The 19,716-nt window shown below is 37.6% G+C and overlaps 1 protein-coding gene across 5 annotated transcripts; it reads left to right on the top strand.

Annotated features, from left to right (window-relative positions):
- Nucleotides 1-1,499: 1,499 nt before the first annotated feature.
- LOC138702038 (gastrula zinc finger protein XlCGF57.1-like) lies at nt 1,500-16,456 on the top strand. Of its 5 annotated transcripts, none has more exons than XM_069829541.1 (5): nt 1,500-1,632; nt 5,411-5,508; nt 8,302-8,409; nt 8,946-9,028; nt 13,836-16,456. In XM_069829541.1, the coding sequence occupies exons 2-5, from the start codon at nt 5,416-5,418 to the stop codon at nt 14,962-14,964; spliced, it is 1,413 nt and encodes a 470-aa protein (XP_069685642.1). In that variant the 5' UTR covers nt 1,500-1,632; nt 5,411-5,415; the 3' UTR covers nt 14,965-16,456. The 5 variants fall into 5 exon arrangements, with proteins under 5 accessions (XP_069685642.1, XP_069685638.1, XP_069685639.1 ...); XM_069829537.1 differs by lacking the exon at nt 1,500-1,632 and adding an exon at nt 4,832-4,915; XM_069829538.1 differs by lacking the exon at nt 1,500-1,632 and adding an exon at nt 4,890-4,987.
- The last annotated feature ends 3,260 nt before the right edge of the window (nt 16,457-19,716 follow it).

Below are 19,716 nucleotides of genomic sequence, written 5' to 3'. Positions count from 1 at the left end.
ATTCTCGATTTGAATGAACTTTTATTATTTTCTGCTTCTTGAAGTTTAGCATCGCCAATGATTCAGATGTCTCTTACTTATTTAGTCACCTTACTGATCATGTTGCAAACCTATCGTGTCATAGAACCCAGTTTTTGGTGTAGGTATAGAAAGCAAATGCTATATATTTGTTTATTAATATGTTTCCTGTGTTGGACATTTTGCGATGTGTCTAGTCATTTGCTTTTCGATGTTTAATCCTGTCTGCTAATGCACCTTCCATGACTCGTGTATATAAAACACTTCCCGTTTTTCAGCTTTACATCATGTGATATAAACTGATCTCTCTGATTATTATATCCAAATTGTTGATTTTTATTTCGTATGCTCATATCATTTACAATATCGGAGATATATAATGCCAGTGCATTGTAGGTGCTTCAAACTCTTTATTGATATTGTATGTAAAATTCTTTGTTTACTTTTCCATATGTTAGAAATAACTATATTGTACCATTCCGTGGTGTTGACTCTTTTTGCTGAAGAGTCGCAATTTAAAATAATGGAATCTTTTGATTGCAGCATTTATAATACTGACGAGAATGAAACATCGCAGGTGAAGCATTCATGTGCTGAAAATTATGTGACGCCAGATATTCCTACATATGAAAGTACACTTGGCCCCCTGATACACGACCAATTGTTCACAAGAAAGAACAACTTTGAGTCAGAGTTTTCCAGACGTGCAGAAAAAGTTCCAAGCGCATATAATATTAGTCACAAGTTGTCACAAACTCTTCACAATTGCAGAACTCAATCACGTACAAAAACAGAAGGGAGTGTATTTAAATGCGATGTATGTGGAATGTGTTTCATAGGAAAGCGACACTTGAAAGTTCACACACGAGAGCACAACGGACACAAACCATTCAAATGTGATATTTGTGAAAAATGTTTCTCGAGACCATGGTTTCTGAGAGAACATATCCGTACGCACACAGGAGAAAAGCCACTGAAATGCGAAAGCTGTGGAAAATGTTTTTCTCAGTCTGGATCACTCAGACTCCATTTACGTACTCATACTGGCGAAAAACCATTTAAATGCCATATCTGCAGAAAAGGTTTTTCGGATTCAAGCTACCTCAGAATCCACACACGTATGCATACTGGAGAAAAGCCATATAAATGCGACCTCTGTGGAAAATTTTTTTCTCGTTCAGGAAATTTGACTGTTCATATACGTACACATACAGGCGAGAAACCGTTCGAATGTGTTACCTGTGGGAAATCGTTCTCAAATTCTGATGCTCTGAGAGTCCATATACGAATGCATACGGGTGAGAAACCTTTTAAGTGTGACATGTGTGGAAAATGTTTTTCAAAATTGGGAACTCTGAAAATCCATGTACGTACACACACGGGGGAGAAGCCTTTCAAGTGCCATACCTGTGGAAATTGTTTTTCCCAATTAGGAAATTTCAAAAGCCATGTACGTAAGCACACGGCAAGAATCCATTAAAAACTATATCTGTGAAGAATGTTTCTCAGTATTTGAAACTACTGTTCTTCCACATATGTGGAAGGCACTTCGAGTACATCTGTTTGTTGGTTTTAGTAACACCTGAAAGAAGAAGGGATAATACAGAATAAAAGGTATTCAAATGTAACATCTTACTATTATTTCATTTGCACAACCATCCACATTACAACATATAGATAAACGTTTAGAATTAGACTATTAAATGTTCATACATTTACATTTACAATCTTGAACTTGCTCTCTAGAGCAAAGAGAGAAATAAGTTAGATTATATATCTGTTGCATATGTTTCTCAACTATGATATGGTTTATATAGCGAATAGGGATTATAAAGAATGGACACTTCGCGTCGGTACCTTTGATGTAGCTGGACTGATTTCATTGACCTTCAAGCCAGCTAGAGCGTGAGATTCTGCTTTCTCCCTAGAGTTGGCGTTGACATCACACCAGCTAGCAGTCGACACAGCGGAAATATAACATATAATTAATACATCTAGGTACATTATGTACTCAAATAAAATTAATTGTATCCATAAAATAATAAATCCGTCATTAACTGTGATGTCTAGACTCTAGAGTTCCTTTATAATGAGAGTTGAGACGTTGACCCCAACAACAATTAAAATATGTAATGATTTGATAGCACTGAAAATGGAAAAACAAAACTCTTATGAGAAGTAAAACATATACCTATATTATATTATATACAAATATTAAACGAATTTGATACTTAATTTTATAATGCATTATATTATTTTATAATATAATTTATTATATCTGAAATATAAAAAATTATTATTACAACTAGTCCGTCGCTGAGAAATAAGGAAAAGCTGTTAACTTGAATATATTGAAGCAAAGCGCTACTGGATTATGCAATAATGTAGGTGATGTTTGAATCCTGTGTCTCAACTCTATTGTCAATTATTATCTTAGCCTATGCTCGATTACACTAACCTCTAGCACTTGAAAGTAGAACTAAACGCTGGTGCACAGAGAAACAAAACACAGAAAAATTCGCTCAGTGTCCATTCTTTATAATCCCTATTCGCTGGTTTATATTGAATAGTTGCAGCATCTCGAAAAGTTGGTCTAGAACAGACCTATGCATATTAGTGTTCTACTGGCAAAGAGCAGCAAGAAAGCCCTTGTGGCAAGCTGCCGGGCTGCTTCGTGTGATGTCAGCGCCCATAAGACCAGTGGAGTTACAGCAATAACCTCTGTATCAGTAGCCTACAAGTGTACAGAGGAATAACTTGTCTGAACCAAACCCAATGATAAGCGGAGGTCTACTACACCTATTTTTAAGTGTGGTTGGAAAGAAATGTTCTTTATTCAATTTGAAGGAAGTGTAAAATATTTTAATATATACAAAGACTTTAAATTACTGAAATAATTTCAATGTTAAGAGACATTCCGTATATTACAGCCAGCAATATTATGATTAGATAAATACTTATGGCAAGTTTCACAACCATACAGAACAGTAATGCAAACTTGCGACACATGCAGGGGGGCTGGACTAGGGATGAGTGAGGTTGCCTCCTTGAAATCTGTATATGCAGCTTTAAATGCGACAGGCTCATGTCAGTAGATGTACTAGCATATAAAAGAACTCAAGCGGAACAAAATTCCGGCACACCAGCGATGCTGATATAACCTCGGCAGTTACAAGGGTCGTTAAATAATAGTACATTATGCAACGAGCCTATAATGATAGTAATTAAGACGCGAGTATGTTTGTTTATGAAATGAGCGCAAGCGAGTTTCATAATTTTCATACGAGCGTCTTAATTACCATTATAGTCAAGTTTCATGCGACTTTTTATGCTCGACCATATTTCTAATTTGAAATTATTCAGAAGTATTCATTTTATTTGTATCTGACTGAAGATCGGAAGTGACCTTGTGCATAGCTCGTGAATTGTGAGATGTGCGCAGACGCGAAAGTATTGATTTTTTCCGAGGAACAATAATGTTATTGACCTCGATGTAATGTAGAGAATAACATGAACTAATTTTGATATAACCTGGAAATTGATTTAGAATTGAAAAACGAGATGACAAATTGAATTTATTTGAATATGATTTACAATTAACGCTAATTATTATAGTAATAGAACATAACCTTCGCGACAGTATTGGATTTCCAGCCTCCGTGACGTTTCCCTCGTCTTTCGATTGCATATCCAAGAATAATCGAAAACCTGAACTTTAATGAATAGGTGTACTTTAATGACATGCATTAAAAGGACTGCTACCAGGTGTATAATTACTACATTTCGGCATGGTCGAGCATAAAACGTTTTTATTTTATATGCAGCGAACCTAAGTGTAGTTAGATGGTGTGGGTTGGGAACATGCCTAGCTTGAGGATAAGCTTAATAGAAGTTCAACGCTGTGAAGTAACGGTTGGCATGTCTCACCATGAAACAATGGGTCCAGGTTCAAATCCTAGCTGGAGCTTTTTCCGATGTTTCCCCTCAGCCAAGTGAAAGAGAATAATTGCTGGGCAACTTTCGGCGTTGGACTTCGGTCTCATTTTGCCATTATTAATTCAAATGTCATTGTCATGATTTCTATAACCCGACTCCCGAGGTAAGTTTAAGTGCAGCTTGCTGTATACCCAGTATGTACAAAAGCACAGCCATTCAGTTACAAAATCATTCACAGAACAGCCTCATACTGCAGTGCAAGCCTTCAGGCTCCTCCTTCGTACAAAAAAAAGAAGCATAATAGATTTTCTAGGTCAGTGGTCGCCAGCACTTGCTGAAATGGGTAAAGGGTAAACGGAGCCGTCCCGTGTGCCCCATCATGCAGCAGGAAGAGGTAGAGAGCATACTCTCTAGCAGCTACGAATGCACCATAGTGCAATGTGTTCTCTGCGAGTAAAAGACGCTAGCCCCAGGGTGCTCTGTGCCGATGACCACTGTTCTAGGTCAATACTCCCCCTCCCATAGGATAAACTTCCTCATTTGCCCCTCATGAATTTTTCTGTCCTCTGATACGACACTGCGTATGCGAAAGGTTGAGATAAGTAAAATAACAAGCCGGCAATATAAAATAGTGATATAACTGCCAGTAAGTTTTTTATTTTTGGTCAGGAAAAATTCTCGTATTTTTGACAGCGGGCTTGTATGAAAGGAGGAGGTTGGTAACAAACTATTTGCATTCCTTTTACAGAAATTCAACAAAGATTATCGTTTCAATTGATAGCACAAAATCAAATGACACGTGTATAATATGTTACAACAGTATAGGAAGACTATTTGACGTATTCCAAAGAACTTATCACGGCATACTTGATAGCAGTATTTATATATAAAGCATCGAGAAATTAGTACTGCTGCTACTTTTAAAATATTGGTTGGGTATATTGAAGACATTTTGTTTCACGTAAGCTTTCATCTTTATGTCTAGGTCTACAATTTTTTCAACTTGGTAGTAGTACAAAATTCAATGTGCAAAGTTAGTACTTCTTTGTTAACTAGTGCCAACTACAAAAAGATATAACTTAAGTAACTTCGTCTTCAATAAACATTTTACATTTAATGTATGATCCTAACAAAGCTGTACCTTTACTGTAAGCTTATTGTATCATCATTGGACATACGGCATGTACATGTTTTGATTTCTATTATGTTCTTCAGACGTACAGCCGGGGATTTGTCTCGTTTTCGATTGTTTATTATCACCAGCTGTGCTTCACAAGGTTGTGATTTAGATAATTTGTGATACTGAAATGCAGGATTAACATTTATGTGTTTTATATCTTTTGAAAACATACCGTACGCGTTTGCTATTTTATTCAAGCAGGGCACAGTACAGGTGTATTGCGAGCCTTTACTCACCTCAGAAATAATAAATGATTATGTAACATTGTTCTTTCAGTTGCAATGGATGTGATCAAGACAGAACCCCATTTAGACCCAATTGCTCTACAATCAAATGAAGACGCAGATACAGAAGATGCAAATCATTTACCAGATGTAAGTATGAAGAGAGACTTCCTTGAAGATCTCCATGTTTAGAACTTTTTTATGTAGGTGTACAATTATTTTTATTGCGTAATTCACACTTTCGGGGTTTGTTGGTGTCCGGTAGCACTAGTCATTGTAGAGGGGTCTGACCTATGTGGGAACAGGGGAAGAAAAGATGTTTACATTTCAGCTGTTGATGGGTATCGCCTATTCTCAGTTCAGAATATTTGTGCATGTGCTTCAGTATAGTTAAACTGAGTTTTGAACAGTCTTAAATTCTAGTAATAATACAGGCTGTCTCACATGGAAAGGCCCGTATTCTGGAAGATGATAGTTCGGTCATTTTAAACGAAATATTCATATGTGATCTCTATCTTATATGAACTGTATACAGTAAAGTAAGAAATGTAATTTTCATCCTATACTAGGGTATCTGTTGAATCACCCTAGTCTGTAGTCTTTTTGTTTTTTCTTGTCGCCGTATCTTCTGCAGACAATTGTCAGACACTAACAGTAGTCTTGAATCTGTATAAGATTGAGCTTTTATTGCTTGCAATGACCTACATTTGTGCACACTGTTTATCTCTTGTACAAACGATTAGGTTATCTTGGCTTAGCTTAGCCCCGAGTTAAGTGACATGATTAGAGAGTATGGTTAGCATATAGCCATTGCAGGAAACGATGTACGTCATTTTCATGTTTTCTATGCTGAAGCTCCTTTGCCTATCAGAAAACAGATTTTTGTACATTGACAACAATCTCTTCATATTACAAGAAGTCAAAGGTGCTTGGGATAAAAGTCCAAATTTTCTTATTTTGTCAACTCCTCCTCTAAAGGCTCATTCACAATGAAAATTAAACATAACGTAAGCGTTAACTTAATAATATAAACGTTACATTAAAATCAAGAAGTCATACCATCATTCACGATGGGAACATAAACATAACCGCAAACATACTTGGTAACCATGGAAACATAACAACGACGCCATTTTCTTAGATTCTGTCGTATACTTCAGCGCTCCACGATTGTGTTCTGTTTGCAAATCACGTAAGCAAAAGCATGAAAGTTTGGAGTTTGCAAACTTTCATGTTAACATCTTACGGTAATATTTGTCTCTGTGCTTATGTTGTTGTTGTTGTTTTCTAATGCCAGGCATTTGACAATGAAGTCATTTGACCTCTTGCACTCCAATATTTTTCAAAGATATTATCATGACCAGCCACTGAAGCACAGATTTTGAGATGTTCCGAATCCATTTCTCGGTGAAAAATGGCAAGTTGTAGCCGATTTAAGTGAACACCATATTTTAACGTTTTGGTGGCTACTTCATTCACACACAACCCCCAGAATGTCTGGAGGACTACACCTGCTGTTGGTCGACGGGTCCATTGGACCTAGCTGGGAGATCTTGTTGATCACCAGCTTTCCCTCCTTAAGCCACTGGAGGACGATTTTAGTGTCATAGCAGGTCAGCACTAGGAACAGAAAAGTAGAAAAAGGAGGAAGGAAAGGGAAATGAACCCCTAGGCCTCGAATGCTCTAATGCCGTCGGGATCGAAGAAAGTAAGAGTTCAGTCAGAGGACTGGATAGGAAAGGGTAAAGAGGGAATTAGGTATTGGTTAGAGGAAAATTATACCAAATTCAGTCATTAACTCATCAATCTGACCAGTGCTAATTGATGAGTAGCCCCTCCCTTTAGTTCAGCTTGTAAAATTATGCTTACTAACAGCTGCACCACGGGAAGGTAGGGATGGGACATTGGGTATTTGTCCAGGTTGGCTCCTTAAAGCCTTCAATGGGAAGGATTAATGGTTCTCCCCCCTGTATCCGACAGATACCCTTTTGCAGCTGTCTGTGCTTAAGTAAATCATTGTGAATGATCCCATTTGGTAGCCTGGGCGCAAACTTCTGTGTTTATGTTACAGTTATGTTTAATTTTCATTGTGAATGTACCTTAATACTGCTGCTTCACCTTGTTACAATTTTAATGTCTTACAAACAAATTGGATCCAGAATTTTTTGCAAACACTGATTGAAGTTTTTGCAATTCCATGTGTTTCAGAGGTCAGGGCATCAATAACATTTTTAATTAAGGACAAAGACTTTTGCAGTGGAGAACACTGCTTCCATTGTTATTGTTTCAGATAGACTCACTTGATACCACAGTCTAGCTCAATACGAAGGGAATATGCATCCAATGACAGTTGAAATTTAGTTGCTAGCTATTAGGATCATTACTATCGCACAGTCTATTGTTCCTAGAACTCTCAGTTGCTAATCAGTTGGAGCATTGTATTGCGAGACATGCAAAAAAGCACTTCAAGCTTCGTGACTGTATGTACTAGACTGTGGTGATACTAAAACAAATGAGCTAAGCAAAATGCTACATTTCCATAGAGCTTGAATTATTCCTCATTTATTAAGCTTCGGAGAATTGCTGATTATGTAATTTTTTGTATTATATAAGAAAATATACATCAGAATATATATATTTTTATAATAAATTAGGAAAATATGCATGCAATGTAAATAAATCTTAAAATGTGCAACATATGCACTAACAAATATGTATTAAGTGATTACTATTGTCATGCCAATCGAAGAAAACTTTTCCAAATGTTAAATTAATTTGGATGCAGTGTGCATTTGCATGCAAATCTGGGCTGTGCTTACTATTAAGAGAATTAGCCACCAAGTATTAGCATGCAGACCCAGAGTTAAAGACTGCAATAAATGAATTCATCTTCCAACAAACAATAGAGAGTTACAAATTCATTATTTTTTTTGTATTCCACAGGAAGAGGAAACATTGACAACCACAGACATATATGATCTTAAATGTCAAATGAAAAAGGAAGAACCTACACTGCCTTCTACATTTGTTGTGATGAAATGTGAGACAGAGGTAAGTGAAGTGTATTGATTTTTATAATGTCAGTGCTTTTCATGTTGAGTTTGTCTTTTGCTTTGTCGCAAACTACATCTCCGTAGAACTTCCGTCACATTGCTTTATAGTGCGTAATTGAACTTTGAACATTGTCAGCACATAATTAATTTCTTTTACTGTTAGATGGAATGTGATTTGATATTTATTTTCTGTAGTTATAAACGTTCATAACTTTGATGTAATTATTAGCACTACTGTAATTCATGCACGAGTTTTCCTGTGAAGAAATATCTTATGAGTCAAGAAACATTATTTAGATCAGTGATGACCAACTCGTGCTTTTTGTGCGAAAGCACTCTTTGCTGTACGTGTGCAGTGTGGTGTCTAGTATGCAGGAACAGATAGTCCCACTCAAATGGTTAACATCGGAAACCCAGTGATACTCTAGCTTACACTGTTCACAGCACGTTTGTTACTCACTGCACTAATCAGTATAGGTCAGTATATTGTATATATACATGTTTATATCCCTTAGGTATATTTATTATTTTCAGGAAGAAACATTTGATGTTGATATAGTAAAAGAGGAGATTATTCTGGATGTAACAAGAGATGAATCTGAAGTCTTTACTGAGAGGTGAGTGTATTATGTAAGTGTCAGTTAGTAATTGGTTTTCCTAGTTTAAGCAAATTATGACAGAGCATATAAATTGTTGCGTGTTACTGTTACACATACAAAGAAAAGTGTCAGTATTTTGAAACTTTTCCACATTTGTTTGTATTAAATTCATTGACATCTTAAATGAAAACAATGATTTTTAACACTTCGTTCTATGTCATCAGTTTATTAAGGACTTTTATTGACATCAGCATGTATGGATTTTATGCACGTTTTTAAGATGGCTGAACATAAACTTTTTATACCATTAAGTACGAGAAAAATTCGTACCGGCACCGGGAATCGAACCCAGGACCTCTCAGCTGTGTGCGCTGAGTGCTCTCTAACCAACTGAGCTATGCCAGGACCCGATTCACGACGCCAGCCGAACTCCTCTCGTAGTATCGTGTTACGGCCTTACTGCCTGCACTTGAGACGATACACGTCATATATGTACAGGAGCGCATATTACATGACTTTATGGCCATATTCAACAACAGTTTCTTTAAACTGTTAACATCATATATGTATCAAATATGAATGAGGTCTCGCCCACCTCATTATATTTTGCTCGACTAGTATGACTAGTCAGTTTGTTTTTATACCATTAAGTACGAGAAAAATTCGTACCGGCACCGGGAATCGAACCCAGAACCTCTCAGCTGTGCGCGCTGAGTGCTCTCTAACCAACTGAGCTATGCCGGGACCCGATTCACGACACCGGCCGAACTCCTCTCGTAGTATCGTGTTACGGCCTTACTGCCTGCACTTGAGACGATACACGTCATATATGTACAGGAGCGCATATTACATGACTTTATGGCCATATTCAACAACAGTTTCTTTAAACTGTTAACATCATATATGTATCAAATATGAATGAGGTCTCGCCCACCTCATTATATTTTGGCCATAAAGCCATGTAATATGCGCTCCTGTACATATATGACGTGTATCGTCTCAAGTGCAGGCAGTAAGGCCGTAACACGATACTACGAGAGGAGTTCGGCCGGCGTCGTGAATCGGGTCCCGGCATAGCTCAGTTGGTTAGAGAGCACTCAGCGCGCACAGCTGAGAGGTCCTGGGTTCGATTCCCGGTGCCGGTACGAATTTTTCTCGTACTTAATGGTATAAAAACAAACTGACTAGTCATACTAGTCGAGCAAAATATAATGAGGTGGGCGAGACCTCATTCATATTTGATACATACATGAACATAAACTGTTAGAAACCAATATCTCTTAAATGGACAAAAAAAAAAGTGATGATATTTCCAAATTTTGATAGAAAGAGCCCTTCTAGAAAATGACAATAAATTTTCAGTTTGTCTCCATTCTGAGGCATGGAAGTAAACTTTAGAATTTTAAATGGAATGATATAATGTTTGATGTTATGATTTTCTCAGAATTGTAAAAAAAATGTAACCTACAGTACAGCAGAGTAGAATGTTAACAAGTAATTCACATTTTAAATTTCGAAGGTACATTACGTAGATTGATCAGTTTGCTTTACTCCTGATTTATTTATGTGTAATGAATCAAACAAGTTACATCTGCCTGTTCCTTTACAGACCACAGTAATTGTATTTTTTTTTTCGATAGGTTTTTGGATTTCTAACATTTTATGCTTCTTTATCATATATGTACATATATGTATAGCCAGTCATTTTCTTGATATAAAATGTAAATAGTTTCAAGTGTTACTGGCTTTCAATTCTTCGAATGTGGCTTCATTTTTCTTAATATTATTTAACAGGGTTTCTCTGAAGTCAATATATTTATATTCAAGTGGTAATTGGTTAATATATTCATTCAGTCTGTGTGTGTTTTGAATAAAATTGGTCTCATCTTTATTATATTTTAGAAAAAGGCGTGTAAGTTTTGAGATTTCTTTGTGTTGTTTCATATCTTCACCAGTAATCTTAATGAGGTATCGTTAACAATTTTTCATACTGCAACATGGCCAATTTGTTTTTAATATCACCCCTCTATAGGGTTGTATTAAGTAATATAAGTATCTGCATTGCTGTTATAGTTAGAACCCTGCATGTACTAATCTACCTTGAGCATCAGAAAGCAATCCTGTAGTGGCTATTAAACCTCTAGATCAGGCCTGCAGAATTCGTAAGTAGGGGAAATACGACGTCAGCCTCCACTTCTATTGGGGATGATCGACTTCCGCGTAGAGTTGTTTACATTCTCTGGCCATCAAAGGTCTATCAGTGGTGGCATGTAATTTTCAAAAAGGATTGTAATAAATTCGATGTTAATGCGTTATCTCCTTTCAAGGTTTACAATTATGCTAGATTTCCTGTTGGTAGATTCTTTGAGATTTCTTTGTACTTAACCTGCTTTAGATTTTCGAAAACTTTCCTCCTATCATCACCTACAGAAACATAGATTTATAGCATATAAGTAATGAACCATGAAAGTCTGAGATAATTCGATAAATCTCACTGGAAACGTAATAGTCCTGAATCCAGACAGTTGAGAACTGTCAGCGGGAAGTCTAACGAAGCAGAACCAAGTACATCCGACAGTCTGTGCAGCTATCTGTGGAAAGTTTTTCTTGTGCTTTCTCTACTAATTCTTACTTTTGAACTCAAAAAGAAAGGAAGATACATAATTCATAGTGCTTCAAGGCAGATGCTACAAATTATGATTTCAATAGAGTCAGTATTCTGTATGTGACATTTGATAGAATTCTAATAAAAAAAAAAGCTATCATATAGTAGAAACAAATAGTAAAAATAAAAACATTAGAGATTTATATAAGGGCATAAAGGAATTCAAGAATGGATATCAGGCAAGGGTAAACGTGATCAAGGATGAGAATGGTGACTTGCTTGCAGACGCTCATTCAATCCTGAACAGATGGAAAAACTATTTTGGACAACTCCTAAATATACATAGGCCAAATAGAAATGATCGAGACGAAATTGAAATACAAACTGCTGAGCCATTTGTACCCGAACCCACACTTTCTGAAGTCGAAATTGTGATAGAAAATCTGAAAAATTATAAGTCTCCAGGTATCGATCAAATTCCAGCAGAATTAATACAAGAGGGTGGAAGCGCATTATCAAATGAAATTTATAAACTTGTACTTGCTATTTGGGAAAAGGAAATTGTACCAGAACAATGGAAGGAGTTCATAATCGTACCTATCTTTAAGAAGGGGGACAAGACTAACTGTAGTAACTTTCGAGGAATATCACTTTTGTTGACGTCGTACAAAATTTTGTCCAATATTCTTTTGAGAAGATTAACTCAATATGTAGATGAAATTATTGGGGATCATCAATGTGGTTTTAGGCATAATAGATCAACTATAGACCAGATATTTTGTATTCGACAGATAATGAAGAAAAAATGGGAGTACAAGGGTACAGTGCATCAGTTATTCATAGATTTCAAAAAGGCATATGACTCGGTTAAGAGAGAAGTTTTATATGATATTCTTATTGAATTTGGTATTCCCAAGAAACTAGTTCGATTAATTAAAATGTGTCTCAGTGAAATGTACAGCAGAGTCCGTATAGGTCAGTTTCTATCTGATGCTTTTCCAATTCACTGCGGGCTAAAGCAGGGAGATGCACTATCACCTTTACTTTTTAACTTCGCTCTAGAATATGCCATTAGGAAAGTTCAGGATAACAGGCAGGGTTTGGAATTGAACGGGTTACATCAGCTTCTTGTCTATGCGGATGACGTGAATATGTTAGGAGAAAATCCACAAACAATTAGGGAAAACACGGGAATTTTACTAGAAGCAAGTAAAGAGATAGGTTTGAAAGTAAATCCCGAAAAGACAAAGTATGTGATTATGACTCGTGACGGGAATATTGTACGAAATGGAAATATAAAAATTGGAAATTTATCTTTTGAAGAGGTGGAGAAGCTCAAATATCTTGGAGCAACAGTAACAAATATAAATGACACTCGGGAGGAAATTAAACACAGAATAAATATGGGAAATTCGTGTTATTATTCGGTTGACAAGCTTTTATCATCCAGTCTGCTGTCAAAAAATCTGAAAGTTAGAATTTATAAAAGATATTACTGGTTGTTCTTTATGGTTGTGAAACTTGGACTCTCACTTTGAGAGAGGAACATAGGTTAAGGGTGTTTGAGAATAAGGTGCTTAGGAAAATATTTGGGACTAAGAGGGATGGAGTTACAGGAGAATGGAGAAAGTTACACAACACAGAACTGCACGCATTGTATTCTTCACCTGACATAATTAGGAACATTAAATCCAGACGTTTGAGATGGGCAGGGCATGTAGCACGTATGGGCGAATCCAGAAATGCATATAGAGTGTTAGTTGGGAGGCCGGAGGGAAAAAGACCTGTAGGGAGGCCGAGACGTAGATGAGAAGATAATATTAAAATGGATTTGAGGGAGGTGGTATATGATGATAGAGACTGGATTAATCTTGCTCAGGATAGGGACCAATGGCGGGCTTATGTGAGGGTGGCAATGAACCTCCAGGTTCCTTAAAAGCCAGTAAGTATCATGTATTAGTGTCACCATTTGCATCTTGTTTCATTGTGACTACAAGTTGTTTGATATGGCTTCTCTAATAACATTCTACTGGCTGAATTTTCTTTAATTCGCCATTCAGATGTTTATCATGAAACCTGTGGAATGTCAACACGTGGTATAAGTTCAAAATTCTTAACTAGCTATGCTTTCATATTATGACAGTGCACTTTATTAAGATGAGGTTAAATTCTTTTGTCATGATCATCTTAATATTCAATAATGAAGTATTTTTATTACAGCTCTTGGAAAACTGATGGGAGTAATGTGTCACATGTGAAGTGCATAACACCTGAAAATCGTGTCTCCTCAGAGAATGCTGTAAGTGAAAGTGCCGACGATCCCAAGATTTACGCTCAGTTGCATGAAAGACAGAACAGTTTTCAGTCACTTACCAACAACGGTTCATTTGAGTGCAGTTTATGTGGCATGTTATTACAGACTCTACACAGTCACAAAATGCATTTTCGCACCCACGCCGGAGAAAGGAGATTCAAATGCAATATATGTGGGAAATTTTTCATACAATCAGGAGATCTTAAATACCATTTACGTACGCACACCGGCGAAAAGCCATTCAAATGCGATATCTGTGGGAGATGTTTCTCACAATCGGGAACACTCAATACACACTTACGCACTCATACGGGCGAGAGGCCATTTAAATGTGATACCTGTGGGAGATCCTTCTCACGAAAGGGAATACTGAAAATGCATTCACGTACGCACACGTCCGAAAAACCGTTTGAATGTGATGTCTGTGGCAAATGTTTCGTACATTCAGGACATCTAATTTACCACGTACGTACGCACACTGGCGACAAACCATTCAAATGTGATAACTGTGAGAAATGTTTCTATCAGTCAGGACATCTTAAAGATCATTTACGGACGCACACAGGGGACAAGCCATTCAACTGTCATTTATGTGGGACACATTTCTATAAGTTATGTCATCTTAGAGACCATGTTAGTACACACACGACCGAGAAGCCATTCAAATGCGATGTCTGTGAAAAAAGTTTCTCAAAGTCTGGAACGTTCAATATCCATGCACGTACGCACACGGGCGAGAAACCGTTTAAATGCGATGTCTGTGGAAAATATTTCTCTCGAATGGGAACACTCAAAATCCATTCACGTTCTCACACATCCAAAAAACCGTTTAAGTGCGATGTCTGTGGCGAATGTTACTTCCAATCAGGACATCTAATCGACCATTTACGTACACACACAGGCGAGAAACCGTTTAAATGTGATACCTGTGGAAAATTCTTCTCACGAATGGGGATACTCAAAATCCATTCACGTTCCCACACGAGCAAAAAACCGTTAAGTGCGATGTCTGTGGCAAATGTTATTTCCAATTAGGACATTTAAATGACCATCTACGTATACCTTATTTTATTTCAAGGAGTGCAGTTCGGTGGCTCCTTTGAACACCCACTTACAGATTTATGACTTCCTACACAAACAACTCTGACAATTCCATCCTGTCCCCTCGTCCCAACATTGCACACTTGCCACAATCCTGGTGACCTTCGAAATTATGCAGTGAAACTGACGGGATTCTTGAAATTCGGAAAAGATGCGGCAACTCTGCCTCCACGTGGATTTGACGGGCACCTGTCAATTCTTCTGAACGAGGGTTGTGATTGGTTACTAACAAGAGAAGACAGGATTTCCGTCACAGGAAGGAAGACATTTATTTATGACAATCAATTAGTAGGGGGCAGTAGAAGGTCTGTCGGCAAAGTCCTTTCTATGAAACTGCACTCCATGAAAAAAAATAAAGTATACGCACACAGGCGAAAAATCATTCAAATGTGATATCTGTGGAAGATTTTTCCATCAGTCGGGACATCTTAAAGGCCATTTACGTACGCATGCAGATGACAACCCACAAGTGGCTCTGCTTGGTGTTGTGTAGTGCTCTTTAATTTGATAAATTGCCTCTCCAACGATAAAGTCTCATTTTCCGTAGCCATAATACTGGCATCACATGAAGCATTTAAATGTGTAGTCATTTTCGACTCACCCTGTAGCAAAATGTAAAACTATAATGTTAAACACAGTGCTACAGTAGTAATTACCATTTTCGTCATATTTCGATTATGAATAACCTTTGCAGTTGATTTCGTCTTCAATAAAATATTGCATTATTACGAACTGTTATTTTTATTTCTCTATAAGACTATACAGACCAAAAGAATTACCCTGAGGAAGATTGCATAAGAGCTGAAAGCTTATCTACTTTAGTTTGGTTAGTTTAAAGAAAGTCTTCCATTTTTTACTGTCACAAAAATGGAATAAATCAATTTACGTGTAGACGTGTTTCATTGTGTGATACTGAATAACATTTCTAAATATTTAATTGCCATACGTCCACACCTGTGGAGTAATGGTTAGCGCGTCTGGCCGCGAAATCAGGTGGCCCGGGTTCGATTCCCAGTCGGGGCAAGTTATCTGGTTGAGGTTTTTTCCGGGGTTTTTCCTCAACCCAATATGACCAAATGCTGGGTAACTTTCGGTGCTGGACCCCAGACTCATTTCACCAGCATTATCACCTACTAAAATTTAAAAAAAAAAAAATTGTCATACTGGCCAGGACGAAGTGAATGGGAGTAATAAGCTGCTAGAAAGAATTATGTTTCTGTTAATGTTGCAGGTACGCAACAGAGGTGATTATAAATATGTTACAGATATGTAAATCATGAAGATTGCTAGAATGTGAAAAAATTAATGTACCGTGTAATTTACAAAATTGTCTCGAGTCAAATTAATGTATTCTGAAGAAGTTGTAAAAAATGACGGTCTTGATTTAATTTTATGTCCAACAATAAAACATCTTGCAATTCATTAATTATGTGATAAACACACTGTTTGTGGACTTACTGTAATCTGGTGAATGCAATAGTGCCTCTTGTCCTATCTTTCCTTGAATTTATCATCTTAACATACTCATATTCCTGTTCCTTTTCTTTCTTAACAGCCAACTACAATTTTACATCACTGCGTCAGCATATTCATATCCATCCTTCCTGTTGGTTTTACCACGTTTGCCTTTTAGATTTCCACTTCTCAGTTTATTAATATTATTTATATTATATTTCTTAGTTTATTAGCATTATTTATATTATATTACTATTGTTCTCACTTTGAGAGAGGAACAGAGGCTAAGGGTGTTTGAGAATAAGGTGCTTAGGAAAATATTTGGGGCTAAGAGGGATGAAGTTACAGGAGAATGGAGAAAGTTACACAACATAGAACTGCACGCATTGTATTCTTCACCTGACATAATTAGGAAAATTAAATCCAGACGTTTGAGATGGGCAGGCCATGTAGCACGTACGGGCGAATCCAGAAATGCATATAGAGTTAGTTGGGAGGCAGAGGGAAAAAGACCTTTGGGGAGGTCGAGACTTAGATGGGAAGATAAATTCAGTAGCGAAGTGTGACAAAATTTTTGGTTAAGCTAGGCTGAAGGCATGGTGATCTAGGCCGTGCTTTACGTCACTAAAACGTAAACGAAACGCGGAAACACTCCTATTTTTAATTAATTAAATTCTAACTTAATTTCGTCCCTTCTTCAGCTTACCCTACCTACCCTGAAGCTTCGCCTCATTATTAAAATGTATTTGAGAGAGGTGGAATATGATGGTAAGAACTAGATTAATCTTGCTCAGGATAGGGATCAATGGCGGGCTTATGTGAGGACAGCAGTGAACCTCCAAGTTCTCTAAAAACTGTCGCCCTGTGTGGCGCAGTCGGTATAGCGCTGGCCTTCTGTGCCCGAGATTGCGGACAAAATTTGGCGCACCAACGACGCTGATAAAAGCTCTGCAGTTGCGAACGTGGTTGAATAAAACAATTTTAAAAACTTAAAACTTCTCTAAAAACCATTTGTAAGTAAGTAATATCACTATTGCTATTATTAATCTTAAGAATTCCTTGATCTATGAACACTGTCTCACCAGCAGGATTCGGTTTTGGCTGTTTCATTCATATATTTCACCTTGTGTAGTTTCAAATTAAAGGCAGTAAATCGAAACCACCATTGTCTTAGAAGCGGTATTGTTTATAAAAAAAATTATACTAACTGAAATATAAGTTTTATTGTATTACAAAAACTAGGCTCAACTATTAGCAATTTAAAAACTCTTATGGAAATGAAGGAAGTCAGAGGGTATTTGATATCCAGAAAAATGTAATAGTATACATGAATATCTGAGGGAAGTCGAATAATCAGAGCAGTACAACAAGGATGCCGTTTATCACCTACCTTGTTCAACATCTACTTCGAGTATGACTTGAGGCTTTCCCGGCGTTTGATGTAGAATAACTCTTCTCGGGTTCTCAGCCAGGTGAGTTGGAGATTAGCTTCCAAGCTTTCGACGGCTAGCTCTGCCATCTTCTTCAGGGACGAAGTGACGTGGGACCACGTCTAGCCGGTATATATGTAAAAGTAGGGCTTCCCGCTGCGGGCCAATCAGGAGCTAGTTCCTAGTCCCGACCGCCAGGCGCATTCTGGTTGGTGGACACGTCAGCCAATCAGGAGCCACTTGTTGGTCCCGACTGTCTGCCGTGTGCTGGTGGTCTAAGCGTATTGATGGCAGGTTTCCATGCTGTACTCAGCTGTAGACCCCTGTCTCTGTTGAAATTATTGCCATCTAGCTGGATTTCGATGGCTTCCTTGATAACTAAGTCCCAGTAACCTGATGCCTTGTCCAAGATGGTGGTGGCGCTGAAATCTATCTTGTGGCCAGTTTCTAGGCTGTGTTGGGCTACTGCAGACTTATCAGGATAATATAGTCTTATGCTGCGTTGGTGTTCCTTGCAGCGTTCCATAATAGTTCGTCCCGTCTGCCCGATGTAGCATTTCCCACACTCACAAGGTATTCTGTAGACACCAGGTGTCCTGAGACCAAGGTCGTCCTTAACTGGTCTCAGCAAATTCTGGATCTTTGTGGGCGGCTTATGGATGGTTTTAATCCCGTGTTTTCTTAGCATTCTGCTAATTTTGCCCGAGATGGGGCCGTAGAACGGGATATATGCCATGCCCTTTGTCTCCTCTTGTTCCTCGGCAGGTGGTTTGTCCGAAAAGGCCTTTCTGAGGGCCAAGCCGATTTCCCTGTTGCCGAAGTTGTTCTGTAGGAACGTCTTACATAGGTGACAGATCTCAGAAGGGAGACTCTCTTTGTCCGAAATCCCTCTCGCCCTGTGTAGAAGAGTCGACAGGACCGTTCGTTTCTGTGCCGGATGGTGGTGGCTGTGTCCATTGAGATATAGATCGGTATGAGTCGGTTTCCTGTATACTCTGTGACCCAGTGTGCCATCTGACTTCCTGGAGATGAGAATGTCTAAGAAGGGGAGACATCCGTCTTTTTCCACCTCTACTTCGAGGATTTAGTGAAGAACTGTTTGCGAAACATGGGAGGTGTGGTAGTAGGACGAAGAAGGAGAATAAAGTACATAAGATTTCCTGATGATATGGCGTTGTTAGCAGAAGAGAAGATGATACTAAGATATATGCTACTGGAGCTAAACGACAGCTGTGAGAAGGTCTGCCTGAGGCCTGTAATGCATTGAAGGAAGCTTTCGTTCCCATTGTATTTTAAAAAGGGGTTTGTTGAAATAAGCTGCGAAATGATGCTGCAGATGATACAAATATGATTTTCAAAAGTAGAAATGAGAATATCCTACAGAATAACGTAAATGAAGCTAATAATCAATTAAAAGAGTGGCTAATACATAACAGACTTAATCTAAACATCGACAAAACAGTTTTTATTAATTTTAATCGAAATAAAACCCATAAAAACTTGCAAATATATATTGACAATCAGAATATAAAAGAAGTTGAGTGCACAAAATTCTTGGGAGTATGGATTGACTCGAATTTATCCTGGACTCAACACGTAAGCTTTCTCTCTGGAAAACTGTGCAAACTATGTTATGCTTTTAGAATTCTTACGAAAAGCATATCTCTTCCAACTTTGAAAATAGTCTACTATGCCCATGTACATTCCATTCTTTCATATGGTGTAATGCTTTGGGGCATGTCCTCTGAAGCTATAAAAATATTTAAACTTCAAAAGAAAATAATAAAACAAGTTCCTATAT

Source organism: Periplaneta americana, chromosome 6 (genome assembly GCF_040183065.1).
Source record: "Periplaneta americana isolate PAMFEO1 chromosome 6, P.americana_PAMFEO1_priV1, whole genome shotgun sequence".
NCBI classification, from domain to species: Eukaryota; Metazoa; Arthropoda; class Insecta; order Blattodea; family Blattidae; genus Periplaneta; species Periplaneta americana.
This window is presented reverse-complemented; position numbering and strand designations above follow the sequence as displayed.

What these genes read in the sequence shown, in the direction of transcription:
- LOC138702038 (XM_069829541.1), top strand. Translation starts at nt 5,416, where the DNA reads ATGGATGTGATCAAGACAGAACCCCATTTAGACCCAATTGCTCTACAA. An exon ending in ATGCAAATCATTTACCAGAT is followed by an intron (nt 5,509 to 8,301) that starts GTAAGTATGAAG and finishes TGTATTCCACAG; the next exon opens with GAAGAGGAAACATTGACAAC. An exon ending in TGATGAAATGTGAGACAGAG is followed by an intron (nt 8,410 to 8,945) that starts GTAAGTGAAGTG and finishes TATTATTTTCAG; the next exon opens with GAAGAAACATTTGATGTTGA.